We start from the raw sequence: 25,083 nt of genomic DNA on the forward strand, positions 1-25,083 counted from the left end.
AAGAGTCCTTGTCATACACATCGTATTCCACAGACACATCCTTCATCCTCTTGCACCTACCCTGGGGTTTGTGTTCTGCCTGAAAACGGGTTAAACAGATCTGCATTGGCTCAGGGGCACTGTGCCCTGAGCATCACACCAGCATTGAGGGTGTAGAGATGATGGAAAAGCCTCAGACGTGACCTTGACCCACAAGGACCTGCAGACAGAAATCCTGCTCTTTCTTGTGTTGTTGAAGATGGTGTCACTCTTTTTCTGTTGAAAACCTCCCCTAGGCATAGTAGTGAACTTGGGAGCTGGGGCATTGCCCCTGGGAGCTGAGAGCTTGGTGTCAATATGGGAGTCAGATGTGGAAAGATGCCCACCAATCAAACATGGGACTGCTTGTCACAGATGAGTGACAAGTGGGCAGTCTGGGTGGGCTTCTTGGAGGAGGTGTGGATAGAGGCCCACCTTGGAGAGGGCTGCTTGGCTCAGCCCTGCCACCTGGGCCCTGGGCCTGGGTCTGCTGCAGTCGCACACACCGTGTCAGCTCTCACATCCAGGCTTGTAGCCCGGCTCGCTGCAGCTCCCCTCTTGTTCCCCACTCTCCCACTTGCCACCTGTCATCCCCCACAAGACTTCATCTCCTCAGCCTTTTCCCAGCCTCCCCCTCCCTCCACTACCGCCAGAGTCCATGTTTCTGATTATTCCCCCCAGTTAGCGACGCTTGCATTCTTCAGCATCGACTCTCATCTTGTTATTTCCTGTCCCATATTTCCTAAACTCCCCAGGTCCCTCCTCGTTTATTTCCTCATCCTCTCTGGTGCTGTTCACAGCACCACCCGGTTGGTTATCATCTGCAGATTTAATTAGTGTGGTTGATGACCCTTTTCTTCCAGACCTGGGGCCGTGGGGAGGGGCCTCTGGCAGGGCCAGTTCCTCGAGGTGTGTGTGCAGAGACGCACCGTGGAAAAGCCTGTTTTGGCTGCGTAGATGGGACATGTTCCAAACAGGGCTCTCGCCTCATATAGAGAAAAAAAATGCCCCGGGAGCCAGGTTTTTCTGGGAAAGAAGGGAGGAAGCTGGAAGCCGGATTGCACAAACCCCCGATTCAAATTCCTCTGGCCGGGCGACTCCGCCTGCAGAATCCAGTTATTATTGGTCTCGAGCACCTGCTTGTCCCACGCCAGGCACTGTGTGCAGGGCCTTTCTCTTCTTGCTGATCTTCACTAGTACTCCGTGGGCTCACTGGTACTGCTGCTTCTGGGTTATTATTTTTCTATTTTACCAAAAAGGAAACTGAGTCTCGGAGAGACCGCCTTGCGTCTCTGTGGTCACACAGGAAGTCAATGGCAGAGCCAAGGGCTGAACCTGAGCCTCTCTGAGCTTTTCCTTTAATGCCCTCAGCTCTCAGGTACCCCATCTGCTTCATCCCCTGGCCTCCCAACCACTCTGGGCTGATGGATTATTTTCATGGTCCCCTTGGCAGATGAGTTAATTCTGGATATTTTTGGAAGTCCACAGAATGATCAACTTCTCTGTTCCTTTTTCTCACTTTTTCTGAGTGTCCCTGATCAGTGCATCTCTGTCAGGCCAAGATCTAGGTTTTAGTTAATTTAATAGCCTTAACTCATAAACCAGGGCCTCCCGGGTGGCCCTAGTGGTAAAGAATCTGCCTGCCAATGCAGGAGATGCAAGAGACGCAGGTTTGATCCCTGGGTTGGGAAGATCCCCTGGAGAAGGAAATAGCAACCCACTCCAGTTTTCTTGCCTGGAGAATCTCATGGATGGAGGAGCCTGGCCAGCTATAGTCCGTGGGGCTGCAAAGAGTCAGACACAACTGAGTGACTGAGCACATTGTACTCATAAACCAACTTCTGTAAACTCTACCTGAATATCTCTCAAGGCTGAGTCTGGTGGGATGGGGGTGGAGTTGGGGAGGTGGGATGGTGTCATCATTGTTAACTCCAGCTTTTAGGTCAAGCCTGAAGATTTGTGGGTAGCACATTGATTTCGAAGTCTCTCTGAGCCCTAGGGCAGTGATTCTTGATGGAGTATTTTATGTTTCAGGAGTGAGTGAGTGAAGTTGCTCAGTCGTGTCTGACTCTGTGATCCCATGAACTGTAGCCTACCAGCTCCTTTGTTCATGGAATTTTCCAGGCAAGAGTACTGGAGTGGGTTGCCATTTCCTTCTCCAGGGGATCTTCCCGATCCAGGAATCGAACCCAGGTCTCCTGCATTGCAGGCAGACACTTTACCTTCTGAGCCACCATGTTTCAGGAAGGATCATTTTTTTTTTCCCCCCTTGGGTGGGACTTCCAAGGCCCTTGAGGCATGTCTGACATCCTTTCCCTTCATTCACTAAATGGTAGCTAGCAATGCTCCTCAGTCATTGTGACAGGAAAGCTCCCACCCATTTCTGAAGGGGGTGGTACAACTCCTGTGGTTTGTAGAGCAGAGACGCAGAGAACATTTCAGGGCCAAATCGGGGTGAGCAGGTGGAGCTCTGGCTTCCAGAGGTCAATGTGGGCAGCCCCATGCAATGTTTGGTTGGAAGAAATCATTCTTTGGCTGAAGAAAGCTTGTGACTAAGTTGTAGAAGATTATACAGCTTCTTTGTACTTGTGCAAAGCCTGCCTCCCTGTGTAAGACCTCTGTTACGTAGGGCTAATGATTCCTAGAAGGGTCAGAAGTATGCCTTCAAGAAGCCTGCCTCCTCTCGCCTAGAGGAGGTCACAGCCACACCTGGGAGGCTTCTCCTTCATTCTGTGGACTGTGGCCTAGACCCAGCCCCAGAGCAGGTGGACAGTCACTGCCTGTCTGCTGCGCTTCCGGTCTCGCTGGAAAATAGGAAGCGGTTCCCAGCTCCATTGAGAAGAAGGAGGGAGGCATTCTCTTGGGGTTCCCTGATGGAGGACTTGTTATTGTTTATCTTGTTGAAGATGTAATGAATCCAGGGGAATGCACCGGGCTGACCCATCAAGGTCGCTGTTGTGAGGTTGGTGGGCAGCGGCAGCATAGTGGATGGTGTGGCCACATCCCAGCCCTTGGCTCCACAGCTTCACTAATGCCACCCACACCGTTTTGCATGTATAAATCCTGTCATGATATTTGAAGTCAGTTCCTTGTCCTCCAGGGCCTCCTTTGCCCAGAGTCAGCTCTTCCATTGGTTTCTTACATCATTGAGAACTCTTGGTTCTGTTAACGGAAAACCCAACTCAACTGCTTTAAAAAACAAAACAAAGGAAATTTATAATCTCATGTAATCAGAAAGTAGGTCTGTTGAGGATTGATCCAGCAACTCATAGAATGTCCCCAAGGACCCCCTATTTCTTTACCTTTCTGCTCAACCTTTTGCAGAGTCCATTCCATCCTCTGCCTACTCAGGGGTCCCTTGGCTGACCCAGGCCTTCCCCTGATGGCCACTGTTCTCCCCAGGGTTCTGGCAGAAAGAGAAAGCCGCTTTGTCCTGAAACCCTAGCCAATATTTCCTCATATCTTAATCAGTTCCCATTGCATTACAAGCATATTCCAGAACTGATAGCTGTGATTGGGGGGTGATTTTGGAATTGGTGTTGGAGTCAAATATATAGCTGAGAACCAGGAGGCATATTTCTCTGAGCTTAAAACCTGGCAATTATTGACGAGTGAAAGGGGAGACGGCCAACAAATGAGCGTTCATTAGTTGTGCTGTCCATTTGGGCATTAATCACCCCAGTCTTGATGTTATTCATTTGTCTCATGTGTTAGATATCATTTATCTGGTTTCCAAGGAGACTGGAAGCCGTATGACAGTTTATATTTCTTCTGTGTGCCCTTAACTCTTAGCACATTGCTGATCACACGGTTGTTGCCTAATAAATACTTGTTGAATTGAAATATGCTGGGATGATTGAATCGTAGGAAACAGTGGAGCTATTCCTTCAGGGAGGGGTGAGTCACTGCTCAGACACAGCAAGGCCACATCTTTTGGAGGGGAGACAGGGGGAGTTGATGACTGATGGTCTGAAGGTTTTATAGAAGTGTCCAGAGGAGGGAAGACAAGCATCTAAATCAAGAAATGACATAAGTTTTGAGTTAGGAGGAATAATGAGATAGATGGGTACTTTTAGAGGTAACATGATGGACTTTTAAATGCCTGGAAATGCTTGTCTCTGCATGGGACATTTATCACATGCAGTTCAGGAAGGATATACTGGGTTTTCCTGCCCAAAGGTATGATGGCTGTTGAACTTGGTGATCCGTAGGGTGACTCTATGATTCATTGGCCAATCTGGGACTTTTTGGGTAATACTAACTAAGATGTCTCACTGGATAGAACAGTGGGGCAGAAGAAATAACCTGGAACTGTCCCAGCCCAGTCAGGACCTGTCAACCGTCCTTGATCAAGGTATCTATCAGTATCAGCCACCCAGCCCCCTGCCCGGCAGCTGCCTTCCATTTCTCTGGGCCTTGACATGCTCTCAGTATCCTGGCGGGGTGAGGGGTTGCTGAGAGCTGGCGTCTGCAACATCTGATTTCACTTGGGGATTGTCGACTGTCCAGAATTGTTCTGTGACGAATCAGAAAGGGCAGTATTTTCCTCTGGTTTATCCATGACCTTTTCCCCTCTGTTTGGGGCTGGGTCTCTGTGTCGGGAGCCTGGTTTTGGGAGAGGCCCTCTCCTTTCTGCCAACATCTTCTGGGCGTTTGGAGTTTTATCCTCTTCTTGGGTAGAAATTTGGTCTCTGACTCCTGGATTCTGTTCTGTTATTCCCACATTCTAAGCTCCCAGGGAAAAACTCTCCTTTAACTTCACTTGGGGGTGTTCAGGTAAGCCAGGAACTATTGCCATGGTGGGTGGGCTCAGATATGATTTCTCTCAAGTGGGATCCGAGAAGCGTGGGAGCATCCCATGGAGGTCAAGGGGCAGGAGATGCTCTGCACTTCGAGTCCCAGAGCAGAGATCTGGCAATGACTACCCCTGAACTTTCTCTTTAAAAATCCTTTTATATTAATCCATACTTTGGAGTTTGCAAAACACTTTTCTGCGTCTAATCTCATTTGATTCTGAGAGATCACGGAATCAGTGCTAGCTTTTGAATATTTTGTGTGTATGTGCTCAGTCGTTCCCGACCCTGTGACCCCATGGGCTGGAGCTCGCCAGGCGCCTCTGTCTGTGGGCTTTCCCAGACAAGAATACTGGACTGGGTCGCCATTTCCTTTTGGACCCAGGGATCAAACCCTCATCTCTTGCATATCCTGCATTGGCAGGTAGATTCTTTATCCCTGAGCCACCTGGGAAGCCCAATGCCTATTTGTTAATTAAAAACTAACCAGATATAGGGCTCCCCTGGTGGCTCAGCAGTAAAGAATCCACCTGCAATTCAGGAAGACTTGGGTCTGATCCCTGGGTCGAAAAGGGATCGAAGATCCCGTGGAGATGGAAATGGCAACTCATTCCAGTATTCTTGCCTGGGAAATCCCATGGACAGAGCCTGGTGGGCTACAGTCCATGGGGTCACAAAGGGTCGGACATGACTTAGTGACTAAACAACAACAACAATATATAACATATTTTAAATAAATAATATTTTTATTAAACATAAATAACATGTTATAGATAACATATCTTAATGAAAAATAATATTTTTCAAAGCAAAAAAATTGTAAGAAAGTATGGCATTATTTTACATTTTTGAATATCTTTTTTCTAGCCTTATTGAGGTATAATTGATTATAATAAACTGTACATATTTAAAACGATCTAATCTGTTGAGTTTGGGCATATGTACAAACTCATGAAGCCACCATCATAATTAAGATAATGAGTGTATCCACCACTCGCAGAAGATTCAGTGAGTCCCTTGTAGAGTCCTTCCTTCTGCCCTCCAGGTGGTATTATTATTAATCATTACAATTATTTTAATGGGTTTCCCTGGTGGCTCAGTTGGTAAAGAATCTGCCTGAAATGCAGGAGACCTGAGTTCTATCCGTAGGTTGGGAAGATCCCCTGGAGAAGGAAATGACAACCCACTCCAGTAATTTTGCCTGGGAAATCCCATGGACAGAGGAGCCTGGTGGGCTATAGTCCATGCGGTCTCAAGAGTCAGACACGACTTAGCGGCTAAACCACCACCACAATTATTTTAATAGTGCCTCTGAGTTTTAAGAGCTTTGGTGACTTGCTGAAAATGGTGTGACAGGGACTTCCCTGGCAGTCTCATGGTTAAGACTGCTCCTTCCAACATAGGAGATACAGGTTCGATCCCTAGTTGGGGGTCTAAGATTCCCCTAAGATGGCTCCCAGCCCCCAAACCCAAGCATAAAACAGAAGCCTTATTGTAACAAATTCAATAAAAACTTAAAAAAATGAGCCACATCAAAAAAAAAAAAAACTTTAAAACAAAAAACAAAGCCCAAAATGATGCATCTGGGAAGTGACAGAGGTGGGGCCCAAGACCCAGTAAGTCTTCAGACCCTAGTACCCGTGACCTTTCCATGACCATGACAGTGGTGACGATTTCCCCCACTGCTTCTGTGGGTTTTTGAGATGGACAGAAGCCCAGGGAACACTTAATCCCACTCTGTTGCTGACACCTCATTTGCTCCCAGTCCTTCCGGGGTGCTGGGTTGCCCTGGGGGACCCTGCAGCTAAAGGATTAGATGGGGAACTGGCTTTCTTGGCCCTTGGTGTAAAAGAGGATCTGACTACTTAATTTTTGCTGGGTTCTCCCCTCCCCAATTCCTCTTCACCTGGGCTTGAACAGAGGTTTCCTAGGTGGCTTCTCTCTGGAGCACAGTGGTCCCAGTGCACAGGTTAAATCCTATGTGGCCAGGTCCAGAGATCATCTCTTCTGGGCGCCTGTCCATTCTGGTAGCCGACGCAAGGGGTCCACTGAGCACGCAAGGCCGCCTCCCACTCCTGGGAACTTTTGGTGATGGCTCTTTGTTTTGACAAAATTATGAAAAGAGTGGCTGGGTTTCCATCTCCATAGGACCCTGGCTGGACTGTTCCCAGTCTTTGCTTGGGGACTAAGGGCAGCCTTTCTCATGAAAGCAGTCATCTGCTGCTGTTTTGGGGGGGTGGTCCCTGGGACAGTGTTCATGGGCAATTGGTCCTGCCCTCCATCTTTGTCGATCATGCACGCATCCTCCCTTGGCCCGGGGAGGAGAGGGTTAGAGAGGAGAATCATCCCGGGCCTCCCAGGAAAACAGGGTTTCACCTTTCCTCTGCCAGTCAGGAAGTTCTTCCCTGAGCTTAATTCCAAGCCACTGTGTCTTCGGGAGACCCAGGTGGAGCCTGTCCTCAGACCATGGGTTGGAAGTTCCTGCAGGAAGTTAAGACTTTGGTCCTTAATAATGACATGGGTAGACCAGGTGTTCCTCCAGGGGGCATGAGGCATTCCCTGCTCTCAGCTCTACATGCACCCCACCCTTCTCCTTATTCTGCAATGATGGCTGCACTGGCCACAGTCTCAGGCCACCTGGTGTTACTTCTCCAGCTGCGTGGACATCAACCTTGGTGATCTGAGAACATGGGAGACCCTGGCAGGGCGGTTGTCTCACCCCTCCTCGGTCCTCATAGATCTGAGGTGACCTGGGTTGGGGACATCTGGGAGGTGTCTGCCCGCCTTGGTCCCTCTCTATCGTCTCCCCACCGCCCACCCTGGCAGCCTCGATCTGGGGCCTCGATGCACTGCAGCTGGTGTTCTCACGGCAGGGCTGGGCCCAGAGCACACACAGGCATCTGGGGTTAGCGTCGAGGTGGCTTGGCCAGGCTGCAGGGGAAGGAGGCTTGTGGAGTATCGGTTTCCAGCATTTGGCTGGGACTGCCTCCCATTCACTCTTGTCTCTCCAGAGGGAAGACATGGTCTGGTGCAGCCACATGCAATCTTTGGAAAACAGCACAATGAGACATAAACAATATGGATAACCTCACCAGGAGTGCGTGACCTCCAGTCCCTAACGAGGGTTTTGAGAGGTGGCTGGAGCTCCAGAGAGAGGTGGCTTGGGGCGCGATTTCCCCCATCCCAGCCCCCGTCCCCTATCTACCTAATTTCTCATGAAGGGAGAGGGACCCTGGACTGCCCCGGATGGGTTCAGAGCCCTCGGGTATGTGCTGCTGTCACAAGCACCAGGGGATGGACCATGATCCGGGAGACCCGGTTTCCATTCCTGGCCCAGCTACTAGCTAGCTGTATGTCCATAACCCAGCAACTCAGCCTCCTGGGCTCTGGGTCTTCATTTACTACTTGAGAAAGATGTAAAGCATTGCTGGAGGGCTCTCCAAACTCCAGAGTCCCTGGGCCAAGTCAGTTCTCTCTTCTGAAATGCACCATGGCCGTCAGTTGGCCCTGCTTTGAGCCATCTGTACAGGGGTTTGAATAGCATGTGTCTGATGGCTGGCAAGTAGAGAGACCCAAGACTTCCTTTATTCATCAGAACATCTTTTATTCTTTTTCTTAATGTTGCAATACCCTTACAATCCTATAAGGCACAGAGGTTCCAGGAACCTCCAGCTCCAGTTCAGTTCAACTGTGTTTTGTGGGCATCAGGAGACACTCATGCTGATGCAGTAGACCTCTAGGGGTGGGATTGGTGACCTGTGGATGCAGTGAGGACCTGGAGCTGCTGAGAGGAACAGAGATGCCCTCCTGAGAGGCCTGTGTAAGGGCTCCTGGTCAGGTGGAATCTTGAACGATACCAGGGCTACCAGACAGAGCATGTGTGATCAGGTCTGCTCGCTGTTGGATGTACTTAATTTTTTTTAACTTTAAGCTTTTTATCTTGTATTGGGGTATAGCCAGTTAACAATGTTGAGGTAGTTTCAGGTGACCAGTGAAGGGACTCAGCCATACATATGTTGTTTAGCCACTCAGTCCTGTCCGACTCTTTGCGACCCCATGGACTGCAGCATGCCAGACTTCCCTGTCCTTCACTGCCTCCCAGAGTTTGCTCAAGTTCATGTCCACTGAGTCAATGATGCCATCCAACCACCTCATCCTCTGTCACCCCCTTCTCCTACCCTCAGTCTTTCCCAGCATCAGGGTGTTTTCCAATGAGTTGGCTCTTCGCATCAGGGGGCCAAAGTATTGGAGCTTCAGTTTCAGCATCAGTCCTTCCTATGAATATTCAGAACTGATTTCCTTTAGGATTGACTGGTTTGATCTCCTTGCAGTTCAAGGGACTCTCAAGAGTCTTCTTTAGCATCACAATTTGAAGGCATCAAATCTTTGGTGCCTACCCTTCTTTATGGTCCAACTGTCACATCTGTACATGACTACTGGAAAAAACATAGCTTTGATTATACGAACTTTTGTCGGGAAAGTGATGTCTTTGCTTTTTAATATGCTATTTAGGTTTGTCATAGCTTTTCTTCCAAGGAGCAAGTGTCTTTTAATTTCATAGCTGCAATCACTGTCCATAGATGTATTCATTTTTCCCCAAACCCATCTCCCATCCAGGCTTGCAGATAACACTGAGCAGAGTTCCATGTGCTATACAATCAGATCAGATCAGATCAGATCTGTCGCTCAGTCGTGTCCGACTCTTTGCGACCCCATGAATCGCAGCACGCCAGGCCTCCCTGTCCATCACCAACTCCTGGAGTTCACTTAGACTCACATCCATCGAGTCAGTGATGCCATCCAGCCATCTCATCCTCTGTCGTCCCCTTCTCCTCCTGCCCTCAATCCCTCCCAGCATCAGAGTCTTTTCCAATGAGTCAACTCTTCACATGAGGTGGCCAAAGGACTGGAGTTTCAGCTTTAGCATCATTCCTTCCAAAGAAATCCCAGGGCTGATCTCCTTCAGAATGGACTGGTTGGATCTCCTTGCAGTCCAAGGGACTCTCAAGAGTCTTCTCCAACACCACAGTTCAAAAGCATCAATTCTTCAGTGCTCAGCCTTCTTCACAGTCCAACTCTCACATCCATACATGACCACAGGAAAAACCATAGCCTTGACCAAATGAACCTTTGTTGGCAAAGTAATGTCTCTGCTTTTGAATATGCTATCTAGGTTGGTCATAACTTTCCTTCCAAGGAGTAAGTGTCTTTTAATTTCATGGCTGCAGTCACCATCTGCAGTGATTTTGGAGCCCAGAAAAATAAAATCTGACACTGTTTCCCCATCTATTTCCCATGAAGTGGTGGGACCGGATGCCATGATCTTCGTTTTCTGAATGTTGAGCTTTAAGCCAAGTTTTTCACTCTCCACTTTCACTTTCATCAAGAAGCTTTTGAGTTCCTCTTCACTTTCTGCCATAAGGGTGGTATCATCTGCATATCTGAGGTTATTGATATTTCTCCCGGCAATCTTGATTCCAGCTTGTGCTTCTTCCAGCCCAGCGTTTCTCATGATGTACTCTGCATATAAGTTAAATAAACAGGGTGACAATATACAGCCTTGACGAACTCCTTTTCCTATTTGGAACCAGACTGTTGTTCCATGTCCAGTTCTAACTGTTGCTTCCTGACCTGCATACAAATTTCTCAAGAGGCAGATCAGGTGGTCTGGTATTCCCATCTCTTTCAGAATTTTCCACAGTTTATTGTGATCCACACAGTCTTTGTTAGTTATCCATTTTACATGTAGCAGTGTGGACATGACCTTCCCAAAGTCTCTAACTATCCCTTCCCCCTCCCCATAAGTTTGTTTTCTAAGTCTGTGAGTCTCTTTGTGTTTTGTAAGTTCATTTGTATCTTTTCTTTTTAGACTGCACATATAAGGGATGCCGTGTGGCATTTCTGCTTCTCTGACTGACTTTACTCCGTGTGACCCTCTCTAGGTCCATCCATGTTGCTGCAAGTGTCACGCTTTCACTCTTTTTGATGGCCGAGTAGTATTCCATTGTACATATGTATCACATCTTCTTTCAAGAACAGGGAGGAAGGGAGAGGCTGGCAGATGAGTGAGGGCACAGGTTCAAGACGGGGACCTGACTTTGTCTCCTGTGTACTCAGGCTTCTTTGGGTTTACTTACAGGTGAAGAAAACCAGCTGACAATACACACTGAGAGCCTGAAAGAGCTAAGAGTCAGGCGACGGCTGAGGACTGTCCATTTCCTCTGACCAGAGCACTGACAGCCTTTTCTTGGGTGCTTCCTGTTGAAACCCAAGAACTGGAGAGACAGAATTTTTAGTGTTTTTTTTTTTTTTTTTTTTTTAATGGAGTCGAAGTGAAAGGAGCTGCATGGTGTTATGAGACCTTTCAGCTGAGCTGGAGGGAGGTTCGTGCCCTGCCCTGTATTTCACATTTGTTACCCCAGGGATAGGTGCATCCCCAAGACGGATGCGTTTGTCTTTCCTAGAGAAACTTTTGTGAGTTGGTTCTCCTTTTTCTGATGACCAGAACCAAAGTATATGTTACAGCTTATTTTACATGAACTTGAATTTTAGTTGCCTGGTGACATTTGGGAGCCCCTCCAGTCACCGTGATGAGTTATTTATGAAATCTCTTCTAGGGATGGATTATATGCTCTGATGCCTAATTTCTTACACTTTAATGTTAAATTTCAGGTGGGCTTCACAAAGTAATGCTTTCTGATCATGTCCTCAGATTCTGGAGATGAATAATACTTTGAACCAGAGGATTCCCGTAGGTCCATGGGATGTTTTGAAAATCCTATAGACAAAAGAAACTTTGAGCAGGCTTCCCATGCGGTGCTAGTGGTAAAGAATCCATCTGCCAGTGCAGGAGATGCAAGAGATGTGGGTTCAACCCCTGGGTTGGGAAGAGTCCTCCGAGTAGAAGATGGCAATCCACTCCAGTATTTTGCTGGAAAATTACACGGACAGACGAGCCTGGTGGGCTAGAGCCCATGAACCGCAAAGAGTCAGACATGTCTGAGTGACTGAACACACAAAAACTTCAAGGCAGTTAGCAAACCAGGATTTTAATCCGATAGGAGTGCATAAGTCACTTCTGTCGTGTCTGATTCTTTGTGACCCAGTGGACTGTAGCCCGCCAGGTTCCTCTGTCCATGGGATTCTCCAGGCAAAACACTGGAGTGGATTGCCATGCCCTCCTCCAGGGGATCTTCCTGACCCAGGGATCGAACTTGCATTGCAGGCAGACTCTTTCCCGTCTGAGCCACCGGTCTATTCTATCATTTGCAAGAACTCTGGGAGGACCTGTTCTGTGTCCAGCCTGTGCCAGGGGCTTGGGGGGCACAAATGAAGTGTCAGACCCTGTCCCTGCAGTAAAAAAGCTGTCATCTTGATTGGAAAGGGTGAATCCTCAGTCTTCTCAATGGCTAACACCTCGTGAATGGTCCACATTCAGACCTCACTGCAGGAATCCCGCATTTGGTACCTCAGTTCCTCTTAGTGGCTCTGCAGCTTCTCATCTTCCTTGTTCACGTGAAGAAACTGTGGCTCTCTTGCCTAAGTGACTTGCCCAGTGCCCTACAGCTGTAAAATCCAGGATCCAGGTCCTAATCTACTTGAATCCAAGCCCAAGCTCTTTCTATTCCCATCCTATGCTGAAGGGGGCTTCCCACGTGGCTCTAGTGATTAAGACCCTGCCTGCCAATGCAGGAGACTTATGAGACACAGGTTTGACCTCTGGGTTGGGAAGATGCCCTGGAGGAGGGCATGGCAACCCTCTCCAGTATTCTTGCATGGAGAATCCCATGGACAGAGGAGCCTGGTGGGCTATAGTCCATGGGGTCGCAGAGTCAGACACAGCTAAAGTGACTTAGCACGCATGCACACCTATGCTGAAAGCCCGATGATCTGAGGTGGAGCTGATGTAATAATAGTAAAAATAAAGCACACAATAAATGTGATCCACTTGAATCATCCTGAAACCACCCCTGCTCCCCTAACCTGGTCTGTGGAAAATTTTTCTTCCATGAAAACGGTCCCTGGTACCAAGGAGGTTGGGGATTCCTGCCCTAAAGGAATCCAAATCCAGGGCAGAATGGAAGTCAGCTGGACCTGGAGAACAGGGAATTTTTTTTTTTTTTTTTTAGCTCAATCTATGTTAACCTTGTTCAAGTTGGTTTTAGAAAAGGCAGAGGAACCAGAGATCAAATTGTCAACATCTGCTGGATCATAGAAAAAGCAAGAGAGTTCCAGAAAAACATCTATTTCTGCTTTATTGACTATGACAAAAGCTTTGACTGTGTGGATCACAATAAACTGTGGAGAATTCTGAGAGAGATGGGAATACCAGACCACCTGACCTGCCTCTTGAGAAATTTGTATGCAGGTCAGGAAGCAACAGTTAGAACTGGACATGGAACAACAGACTGGTTCCAAATAGGAAAAGGAGTTCGTTAAGGCTGTATATTGTCACCCTGCTTATTTAACTTATATGCAGAGTACATCATGAGAAACGCTGGACTGGAAGAAACACAAGCTGGAATCAAGATTGCCAGGAGAAATATCAATAACCTCAGATATGCAGATGACACCACCCTTATGGCAGAAAGTGAAGAGGAACTCAAAAGCCTCTTGATGAAAGTGAAAGTGGAGAGTGAAAAAGTTGGCTTAAAGCTCAACATTCAGAAAACGAAGATCATGGCATCTGGTCCCACCACTTCATGGGAAATAGATGGGGAAACAGTGGAAACAGTGTCAGACTTTATTTTTCTGGGCTCCAAAATCACTGCAGATGGTGACTGCAGCCATGAAATTAAAAGACACTTACTCCTTGGAAGGAAAGTTATGACCAACCTAGATAGCATATTCAAAAGCAGAATATTCAAAAGCCAACAAAGGTTCGTCTAGTCAAGGCTATGGTTTTTCCTGTGGTCATGTATGGATGTGAGAGTTGGACTGTGAAGAAGGCTGAGCACCAAAGAATTGATGCTTTTGAACTGTGGTATTGGAGAAGACTCTTGAGAGTCCCTTGGACTGCAAGGAGATCCAACCAGTCCATTCTGAAGGAGATCAGCCCTGGGATTTCTTTGGAAGGAATGATGCTAAAGCTGAAACTCCAGTCCTTTGGCCACCTCATGCGAAGAGTTGACTCATTGGAAAAGACTCTGATGCTGGGAGGGATTGGGGGCAGGAGGAGAAGGGGATGACAGAGGATGAGATGGCTGGATGGCATCACTGACTCGATGGACGTGAGTCTGAGTGGACTCCGGGAGTTGGTGATGGACAGGGAGGCCTGGCATGCTGCGATTCATGGGGTGGCAAAGAGTCGGACACGACTGAGCGACTGATCTGATCTGATCTGATCTGATGTTAACCTTCAACTTTCGATTCCTAGGTTAGTTAAAAAGAGCTTCTGCATTTGGTGATGGTTCTGCCGAGGGATTTTCATGTTTTTTTTTTTTTCCAGCAGACGTAACCAGTCACACCAGCTAATATTTCACATCAGCTCGGTGTTGCTCTTTTTATGAGAAGGTAACAATGTGGCATGGCATGAAAGAAACATGATGACTAGATGTTAGCACCAGTGCAACTGCATTCCAGCTTTTATTTTCCTTTGAAACTGGTTCCATTTGAGCAGAATGGAGAAGCGCCTTGCTTTGCTGGAGGGGCTGAAGGCCCCTCCCATGTTGGGAGACAATTTTCATCATTTAATATACGGCTGGGCTGCAGCTCATAGAGCCTCTAAAACCACAGGGATTCAACAAGGTGGAGCTTTACCTTTCGCATCAAAATCCCAGAGGCAGCCCAGGTTGGCTGGGACAATCCAGAGTTAGGACTCAACTTGTCTCTTGATACTTTGCTATTTCTGGCCTTGACTTCGACCTTGAGGTCTAAGATGCTTGTATCTGTCTTTCAGGCTGTAGATCCAGTGATAGGGAAGAGGATGAAGGGGCAGAAGTCATCCACTTGTGTCTTTGCAGGGAGTTTCCAGGAGCTGCTCCACCCCCGACCTGTACCACATTGGCTAGGAATTAGTGTTATGGTTATACTTAACTTCAAAGGGGATGCTGCCTTCATTCTGGAAGGCCATGTACTTGGTTAAAAAATAAAGGAAGGACTTTCCTGATGGTTCAGTGGTTAAGAATCCAGCAGAAGATGAGGGTCTGAGCCCTAGTTCAGGAACAATGTCCCACATTCTGCTGAGCAACTAGGCCCACACACAAAACTAGAGAGTCTGTGCACTGCAAGGAAAGATCCTGCATGATGCAATTAAGACCCAATGCAGCCAAATCAATAGAGAAGACTAGAGAAAAGAAGAATGGCTGTCAGGGAACAGCTAGCAGTCTGCCACCAAGACCACAGGTGGACACTGGCCCTCCCGACCCTGCTCAAACGTCTGCAGCTGCTTAACGGACATTTGGTGCACACTTGAGGCCCCACTTCCAGATAAAGGTGAAAAAGGGGTTTGCCACAATTTGAAAACAAAGATGAAACCAAATATTTTAAAATCAATAATAGTCATGATTTCATCTTAGAGAGAAGGATGGTGGCACCCTTTGCCATCTTTCACTGAGAACGTCATTTCTGGGGCTTCAGGTCAGCTCCACAGATGGTTTCTGTCTTCCTCTTGCTTTGCACTAAATTAGAAAAGCTTAAATTACCATTTGAAGTAGCAGTAAGTAATTGATGACTCCGTCTAGCAGTCCTGGTATTGTTGTCATAGACAGACAGAGAAATTGGGGCGATTTCTCACTGAAAGGCACTTCCAGGGTTTTGTCTGAACTGTGTCCACTTAGGGTCTCAAAGACTCTGTATCTCTTCATAGGGCTGCTTCTTTGATGCTTCTCATTCTTTGATTCAATATTAGTCTAAGGCATGTCTTTATGTTCTCTTGCAGCCCTTGGATGTGGTTTTTAACTATGTGCAATAGATGTTCTAAAAACCACCAGGTAGAGCATAACCTGCCTGAGTTTGAGTTCTTTTTTTGAAAAAAAAAAAAAAACTTTATATTTGGCCATGCAAAATGTGTAGCAGCCAGGATCTTAGTTCTCAGATCAGGGCTCAAACCCAAGCCCCGTGCACAGAAGCTTGAAGAGTCAACCAGTGAACCGCCAGTGAAGTTCCTCGAATCCTTTTTTCTAAAAATCCTACTATCTGTAACTTTGGGCAAATTGTTTGAACTTTCCCTCTCCAACAGTAGGGTAGAGAGGTGATGGTCCCCCATGCGTATTCTGTGAGCTGAAGCACACGACCTCCGTGCTCCAGCCAGGCACACAATTCACTCAATAAAGGTGCATCTTGGTGATGGGTGTTGCTTTCAGGCACTTGTCAACTCTAGACCGTCCAAGGCTCTCAAACCACAGTTCTGTCTTCCTGTGAAATCCTGCTTTCTTCTTCCGTCTCCCTCCTTAGAAGTCAGCAGCTTTCATCCCCAAGGTGGGAATAGCTTCTGGATGTCATGATTATCGAAAGGATCATCAAGTGCCATTAAGAATCAGAGAGACAGTCTTCACTTGCATTATGAGCGCCATGAAGTATCTTTTTGTCTTCTTCATCATCTCAGAAACCCGTGAACCTGTGACCGTGAACTGACTGTCAGTTGGGTGCGAAAGGCAGTCTTCTCCCAGCCACCTGGTTCTCTGCCCAGCCCTTGGGATGGTGTGCATGGCTGCCTCCAATGGCATCTTCAGTGCTAAACCAAGACCTGTATTGGTGAACACCAACTGGTCTTTGAGGATGACTTTGCAGAGGGTTGTTGCTGCTTTTCTGTGAGGAGCATTCCTTTCACTGCCCACAATGTTGGTGCCTTTTTGGCCCTGGACTCTGTGCGTCCTGTTTCATGAGATGCTCAGGAAACCAACAAAGCCTGCTTGCTTTCCCCTGGAGCATGTGTGTGGGGGCGGGTGAGAATGGGACAAAAAGCTGGGAGCTCATCTCTCTGCAGAGCACGGTGGCCAGGCCCTGGTCCTCGCTCTGCCCTCAGCTGCTTTATCCTAACTGTAAGTGGCACATGGACCAGCATCTCATGGGGCTTTGGGATTCCCAGAAGTCACTGGACGAGGAATTGCCTATTGACTTGTGCTGCTTTTTTTGTGAACACAGTGTTCGTAATTGATTTTGCAGGTAGTTTTAGAAGCTTCATACTAATGATGAGGCTTTTGCTCTTTGTTTCCTACTTGTTTTGGTCTTTTTTCATTCTTTAGTGATGAAACGAATTATAGTAATGTCAGAAAGTGTTTTATTTTTCCCCCTTTGTGTGCTTGTTCTGAAAAAACTTGAGGTTTTCTTTGTAGATGAGAAGAAACTAATAGCTTCATGTTGTAACTGGACCGATTTTTATAGCAGACACTGCCTGGGGCCAAATGAGCTGCTGAGTCAATAAAACCTAGTTTTCAGATATTCATCACTGCATTTCCTTTCCTTATTTTACATTTTTTGGGTGAAATCAGTGCACTCAGAGAATGATATATCCTAGGACCTAAATTCACAGCCATATTCACACAAAATCCTGCCCATGATTTATTTTTTATATTATATTGAGTTGTACCATTTACATTGATTATTTTTATCATTAGCTTTTGTTGTTGTTGTTTAGTTGCTAAGTAATGTCTGCTTCTTTGAGACTCCATAGACTGTAGCCAGCCAGGCTCCTCTTGTCCGTGAAGTTCTCCAGGCAAGAATACCGGAGTGGGTATTTCTCTCTCCAGGGGATCTTCCTAGACCAGGGATCAAACCCGAATCTCTTGCATTGCAGGCAGATTCTTTACCACTGAGCCACCTGGGAGCCCCTTATAGGCTAGATGAACCACTTTGTGATTTGGGCTGTGACACAGCAAAATCGTAGAACAAACATAAAAATTTAATAGTATTTTATTAAACTATTAATTATAATATAAAATATTAATATTTACGGAAAATGTCAGTATGGAGGCAGGTTCCAGACTGTTTACTGAAGCCAGCAGAGGTAAGTCCCAGTTAGAAAATAGATGATGAACATTTACTGTACAGCACAGGGAATTATACCCATTATCTTGTAATAACCGGTAATGGAATATGATCTGCAAAAAGACTGAATCAAAATGCTGAACACCTGAAACTGATACAGTATTATAAATCAGCAGTACTTCAACAAAAATAGTTAATGGGATTTCTGTGAAAACTGTAATTGCTTACATTCTAAATCTGTGAACACAACTGTTTTAATTCCTCTTTTTCTCTCAAGTCCCCAGACCTCCAGGGACTGCTCTTTGGGAATGCTTCTCCACTCTGGGTGAGAGCATTTCTGAGCCAGGAGCAATGAATGGGATATGGGTGGGAGGGAGCTGGCCCCCAGTGAGGTATAAAGAGAACAAAAACCAGAAACGGAAGAAATAACACGTCTGGGCTTCTTGTTTGGAAGAATTGGGAAGCTTGGAATGTACGCTGTGACCTCCTAAGCGCTGCTGTTTCTTCTTGTTTGTCCCTTCCAGAGCAAAAGCCAGGGCTCCGTCTTCGTCCGGATCCACGCCCCGTGGCAGGTGCTGGCCCGAGAGGCGGAATTCTTGAAGATCAAAGTCCCCACCAAGAAAGTATGAGCATGTTTCTCCTGGGTTCTGGGGTCTCTCAAGGGCTGGATGGATATGAACAGTGTTGGGAAGGGGCTGGGTGGGACGTGGGTGTTGTGGAGTTGAATCATGCTTGCTTCTCTGGGGACGCCAAGGTTGGGCAGAAGGGACTTGGGAGACAGTGTCACCTCAGAGCATCACTGACATGGGCTCTGCAAGAAGCTGGTCATTGCCGTGGTCCAGCTTTTCAACTTCTCCTTAAACCCCCTTCTCCCTCCCTTCCAGCCCAGCCAGGCATTTCTTTTTTTTTTCACCGCCCCCCCCCCCACCCCAGATCACTGGTCTATATATAATCTTTTTTAAAAAGTCTTTATTGAATTTGTTACAATATTGCTTCTGTTTTATGTTTTGGCTTTTTGGCCATGAGGCATGTGAGATCTTAGTTCTTGGACCAGTGATCTAACTCCATCCCCTGCACTGGAAGGTGAAACCCTAACCACTGGGCCACTGGAAAAGGTGCCAGGCTTTTCTTCAGAGTGGGCAGTGGTAAGGAATCTGCCTGCCAGTGCAGGAGATGAAGAAGATGTGCTTTCAACCCCTGGGTCTGGAAGATCCCTGGAGAAGGAAATGGCAACCCACTCCAGTATTCTTGTCTGGAAAATCCCGTGGGCAGAGGAACCTGGAGGGCTGCAGTCCATGGGGTCGCAAAGAGTCAGGCACGACCGAGCATGCACACACACGGCAATGAGAGTGGATGGCAAGCCTTGCCGATGGGGTGGGCAGCATGCAGGGAGGTGTGGGTTCACCAGACTTGCTGTGAAGACAGCTTTTCTGCTTGTGACGCTGCCCCTAAGTGTGGTGTGATGGTGGCTTTTGTAAAATAGGAGGTTCTTCTCATGTGAGTTGATCACAGTCATCTGGGAAACGTGTTCACAGTGTTCATGCCCCAGCCCAGCTGGGACCGTGATCTTGTTGGCTGGCGTGGAGCAAGGCTCTGGCAGCAGTATTATGGGAAAAAAAATCCCCAGGAAAGCCCCACAGTTGAGATGATTTTCAAGGTCCTTTTCAGCCATTAGAGTCTATATATAATTAAAAAAATTTCCTGGAGAATTCCTGGGTGACAGCTTCCTTGCATAAGAAAATCCAGCAAATATCTCCAAAGAGAAAGGAAGTGTGTCCACAGATTTCCACAGATTCGGTATTCTTTTTTTATTAGGTATTTTAGGGAAAAAGGATGGTTATTGACTTTGAACTTTTGAGGTGTTTCTAGGAAGGGCCCCAGGGCAGGTGACGCTATGGTTTAACCAGAAGTGATCTGTGGGCGATTCTGTCTCTCAGTCCCTCTCCCCCTCTTCCACACACACACACACACACACACACCTTGTCTCACAAGTATTAACCTAGCTTTGCCGAGATTACGACTTCATCATCATCATGTCCACCCTCCCCGTCATTAACAGAAATTCCTATTGGCTGCGTTCTGCACAACCATCGTCATCACCTGAATTCTTGTCACCCTCTCCACTATCAGTGACATGGTTAGAGTCAGCAAAACATTTGGATTAGCATCGTGGGCTGTGTTTACACCGTCCTCACTACCAAGAGATCTGTGGCCCCATCAGAAGTCATCCATCACATACCATGCTGTGTGATGCCGTATCACGCACCCCTGACTCAAGAAGGATGAAGCCTGTGGGTTCTGTTCTGATAGACTTATTAAGATGGATAGCACATCCATGGCAGGTGGACAAATGACTACTGAACAGTGAACAAATACAGGCATAAATACAGCTACAGACATCTTGCCAATAAAAGGTACATGTTTAGGGGTCGCATGCCTGAGAGTCTTGGTTTCACAAGAACCATGCTGTGACCTTCTCCTCTTCATATGCGCTGCTCTGCCCTCTGTCTCCTGACCCCTCACTCCCAAACCGCTGTCCTCAGGTGCAGGCGCCGTCTTGAATCTGGACCTCGGCTCCTCTGATGCTTTCCCGGTCTGCTGGCCACACGACCCAAGTCAGCCTCGGATGGAGGCGTCCTCACTTAACTCACCTTCTGCTTCTCTTCCTTCTGTCTTCAATACATATAAATTTCTTCTCCTTTCTCTGGCTTATCTGAGTAGCTAACGTTCTCTTAATTTCTTCGATTTGTATCTTGCTGCCTATGTTTTTTATCTCTGCTGGCTGATCCCTGGACAGAAGGTGAGTGGACTTTGCTGCCCTTGCTAGTGCTTCTGTTCCGCAGGACAGTCCTTTTAGTAGGAGACGTAGAGACCCAGGAGAAGTGGGGGTCCTCCTTCTCCCCCCTCTTCGGCTCTTCTCCGTTGCTAGTGTCTTCCATCCTTCCTTCCCCCGCCCGCTCTTGGGTCCCTTCTTCTTCCCCCTCCCACTTCTTTACTGGTGCCCCTTCCTAGCCTCCCTCCCTGTTCTTGAACATCCGTCCATACCTATCACTTCCTCCTCCTCATTCCTGGTCTCAGTCCCTAAGTAGTGCTGGCCTCTGGCCCCTCTGGTCTCTGCGTGTCCTTCCACAAGCTCGTAGCTACGGGAGCATAGTTCTGGTTGCAGGGCACGCCTGCCCTCAGAGCCTATGAGTCCCCGTATTCTCAGCCTGTTGGAACGTACCATCCATCATGTAGGATGTGCCTGCACTTGTATTTGGTAAGATGATTAGGACAAGGATGTATTATGATGAAGCCATCTTGGAGTTTCCTTCTGTTTCTTTTTTTTAAATATAATTTAAATATATTTGATGTATGAACTGAAAGTGAAAGTGTTAGTCGCTTAGTCGTGTCTGACTCTGAGACCCCAATGGACTATAGCCCACCAGGCTCCTCTGTCCATGGGATTGTCCAGGAAAGAATACTGGAGTGGGTTGCAATTCCCTTCTCCAGGGGGTCTTCCAGACTCAGGGATTGAACCCAGGTCTCTTGCATTGCAAACAGATTCTTTACCATCTGAGCCCCTAGGGAAGCCCCATTTGACATATAATCTTGTGTAAATTTAAGTTGTACAACATCTTAATTTGGTCAGTGTATAGATTGTAATATGATTGCCATTGTAGCAATAATTAACATCTCTGTCATGTTACAAAATCATCCTTTGTTTTCAGTGGCTGGAATCTTTAAGTTCCAATCTTTTAGCAAGTTTGATGGTTATGATACAATATTGTTGGGCATATTCCCTGTGCTGTGCATTAGATCTCTAGGGTCTATTTACTACATGTTGCAAGCTTGTACCCTTAAACAGCATGTCTTATCCCTCCAGCCCCATCCCCTGGTAACCACCATTTTTTTTTAAAGGTTTGCAGCTATTTTATTACAAGTGTACATTTAACACAATGAAATCAACACTGATATATTGAACCTAGTTAATAGTAGTGTAATAATATTTGGATGATTATATTATTTTAAACAACAAACTACACTGAAAATTAATGTGATAAACTTCTTGGTCATAATATTATTAAGAAATACAATGTATACATTGAAAACATGATTGCTCAAAATTTGAAAATGGAAATGAACTCATTTGGGCAGAGTCAGAGTTCGACTAATCTGAAAGGAGCGGGTCTGTGGAAGGACCGTCTTGTTTCAACAAGTTTGGCTTTTTAGATTTCACATGTAAGTGATATCATATGGTATTTTTCTTTCTCTGACTTCTCTCACTGGGCATAATGTGCTTCAGGTCCATCCATGGTATTGCAAATGGTGGGATTTCCTTCTTTCTTATGACTGAATCATATTCCATTGGATCTGTGTGTGGATATATAAAATCTTATATATACAATAATGGATAAAGACATATAATGGATGTGTATGTGTGTTTGTGTGTACTTAGTTGCACCTGACTCTTTGCAACCCCTGTGGACTGTAGCCAACCAGGCTTCTCTGTCCATGGAATTTTCCAGGCAAGAATACTAGAGTGGGTTGCTAGTTCCTCCTCCAGGGAATCTTTCCAACCTAGGGATCGAACCCATATCTCTCACATCCACTCCATTCTTTAGCACTAGCGCCACCTGGGAAGTGCCAATATAATGGATATTGAGTGGATAAAGAAGATTTTGCTGCTACTGCTAAGTCACTTCAGTCGTGTCCGACTCTGTGCGACCCCCATAGACGGCAGTCCACCAGGCTCCCCCGTCCCTGGGATTCTCCAGGCAAGAACACTGGAGTGGGTTGCCATTTCCTTCTCCAATGCATGAAAGTGAAAAGTGAAAGTGAAGTTGCTCAGTGGTGTCGGACTCCTAGCGACCCCATGGACTGCAGCCTACCAGGCTCCGCCGTCCATGGGATTTTCCAGGCAAGAGTCCTGGAGTGGGGTGCCATCGCCTTCTCCAAAGAAGATTTTATGTATTTGCATATGTAAAGAATGTTATTATAATTTATATTATATATTAATTGTAATTTATATAATTATATATTATATTATATACTTATATAATATTTATATGTTGTAAATACATATGTATAAATTTTAAAATATATGTATGTCTTCACACACACACACACACACACACACATATGTCTTCTTTATCCATCACCCACTGATGGACTCTCAGGTTGCTTCCTCTCCTCCTTCCTTCCTGTTTTGGAGCCATAGCAGGTAGACTCTGCATCAGACGAGTCCTTGAGAGGCCAGCCTTCCAGCTCTGGTCCTGGACCCACCTGCTGTGTGACTTGGGGATGTCACTTTTTCTTGCAGAGCCTCAATGTCCTCATCTGTGAAGTGGGCATAGTAACACCTGCCCTGTTTTTCCTAGAAGGTTGTTGTAAGAATCCAGGTCTTAGCCGCTGCTATGGGAATGCAGAAGTTTACTTTTGTGTCTGTGTTCTCAAATATTTTTAGGTGTGTTCTCAGTTCCTGGTTCCCCAGTCACCTTCCCTCCTGATGCAGTAGGCAGCCAACACTGATGGAACTCCTGGCGGAAGGGGGTCTGTGGAGAGACACTGAGGGACTCAGAGGCAGTATGAGCCCTCAGAGTTCACAGCCAAGGGCACAACAGGCAGAGTGCCCACACTCAGACACCCTGTGCTAGATTGCTCAACTGTGTCTGACTCTTTGTGACCCTGTGGTCTGTAGCCTATCAGGCTCCACTGTCCATGGGGATTCTCCAGGAAAGAATACTGGAATGGGATGCCATGCCCTCCTCCAGGGGATCTTCCCCACCCAGAGATCGAACTCGAGTCTCTCATGTCTCCTGCATTGGCAGGCAGTTTCTTTACCACTAGCGACACCTGGGAAGCCCATCTGATTAAATACTGTGCCAAGTAGCCCATCAGCATGGCACAGCTTCCGTCTAGGGGAATGCTGGTCCTGGGAGTCTGGGAGAGCAAAGCCAGGGGGTGGCCCTGATGAGGCTGCAGGTGTAGCAGAAGGAACTTGTCCCCATGGTGTCAAGTCCCCAGACTCCACACAGGTGGGCCATCCTGGCATCCTTCTGCTGCAGGGCTCCAGACCATTTTCCTATTCACAGAATGCAGTGGCAAGTAGTTGACCTCCCAGGAGGATGTCATAACCACGAGAGGGGGACACAGCGTGGTATGCTGGGTGGCATGCGTTTGCTTGCAAAAGTGAATCTGAGAACCAAGTCTAGGAGTAAGGGTGGGGGTTAAACCCGGTTCCTGGGGTGAGAAAGGAGCATGGGGGTGAAGCTGACCTCCATAGGCCTAGTGTTGGGTCCAGTGGTGTTTTCTCCTCTCTTTAAAAAAAAAATTATTTATTTGACTGTGTTGGGTCTTAGCTGTGGCATGTGGGATCTTTTTTTAAATTAAATTAAATTTTATTTTATTTTTAGTCATGGCATTTGGGATCTAGTTTCCTGACCAAGGATTGAACCTGGGCCCCCTGCATTGGGAGTGCAGAGTCTTAGCCACTGTACCACCAGGGAAGTCCCTCCCCTCTTTTTAATGGGCTTGGGAAGTGACTACAAAAAGAGTAACCACGTTTGCAAGGATTCGTGTCCTGGCGGCAGGGGGAGCAAGGAGGAAGACTGAGGCATAGTGTGGGGTCACTTAGCATCTTCGTGGCTGGTGGAGGCTGGATCATAACTCAGCACGGTCCGGAGAGACCGGGAAGATGGGCAGGAAATCCCTAAATTGAGCTCTCGAACCTGGACAAATCCACAGTAATGAGTCCAGGGACACGGAGTCCTGAGCACAGATATTAACCGGGAGGGGGATCTTGGAAGGAAGTGTTTGTTTTCCAAAAACAACAACAGAGGAGCCAGTATTTTGTGAGGGACACACAGTGTCCCTGCACAGGATAGAGGCAGGAGGCCTGGCCTTTGGCCCCGAGCAGCCTGGGAAGGTTTGAAGTGCGTGCTTTCTCACCTCTGCTCTTTACCGAGGTGGCCCGTCTAGATTGTGGTCAATATCTATGTTTATTTTGCACTTTTCTTATTTAAAAAATTTTTTATTTGAGGATAGTGGCTTTACAATGTGGTGTTAGCTTCTGCTGTGCAGCAAAGTGAACCAGCCATGGGTACATCACTTTTTTATACATATGAACGAGTACCCTGCCGCCCGTCCCCGCCATGCTCACCCCTGACGTCCACTTCTCCCCCACGAGCTACATCCCAGGAACTGGTGAGGATGAGATGATGGAGTCCATTCTTGTGTTAATGCAGCAGGTTCATCCAGCAGCAAACCCATGTCCCTTGCATAGTAGCGCAGATCTTAATCACTGGACCACCAGGGAAGCCCCTCTTCTCATTTTCATGAACTGAAATGATATAGAATTGCCATT

At 47.0% G+C, this 25,083-nt stretch overlaps 1 protein-coding gene across 1 annotated transcript in view; it reads left to right on the top strand.

Annotated features, from left to right (window-relative positions):
• Positions 1–25,083, top strand: part of ANO2 (anoctamin 2) — a 341,322-nt gene that overhangs the window by 56,115 nt on the left and 260,124 nt on the right. Inside the window, exon 4 of the mRNA XM_061418167.1 lies at positions 18,263–18,361. Within this exon, the coding sequence (XP_061274151.1) occupies positions 18,263–18,361 (99 nt within the window). The remainder of the gene's footprint in view (positions 1–18,262; positions 18,362–25,083) is intronic.

This window comes from Bos javanicus, chromosome 5, assembly GCF_032452875.1.
Source record: "Bos javanicus breed banteng chromosome 5, ARS-OSU_banteng_1.0, whole genome shotgun sequence".
Classification (NCBI taxonomy): Eukaryota; Metazoa; Chordata; class Mammalia; order Artiodactyla; family Bovidae; genus Bos; species Bos javanicus.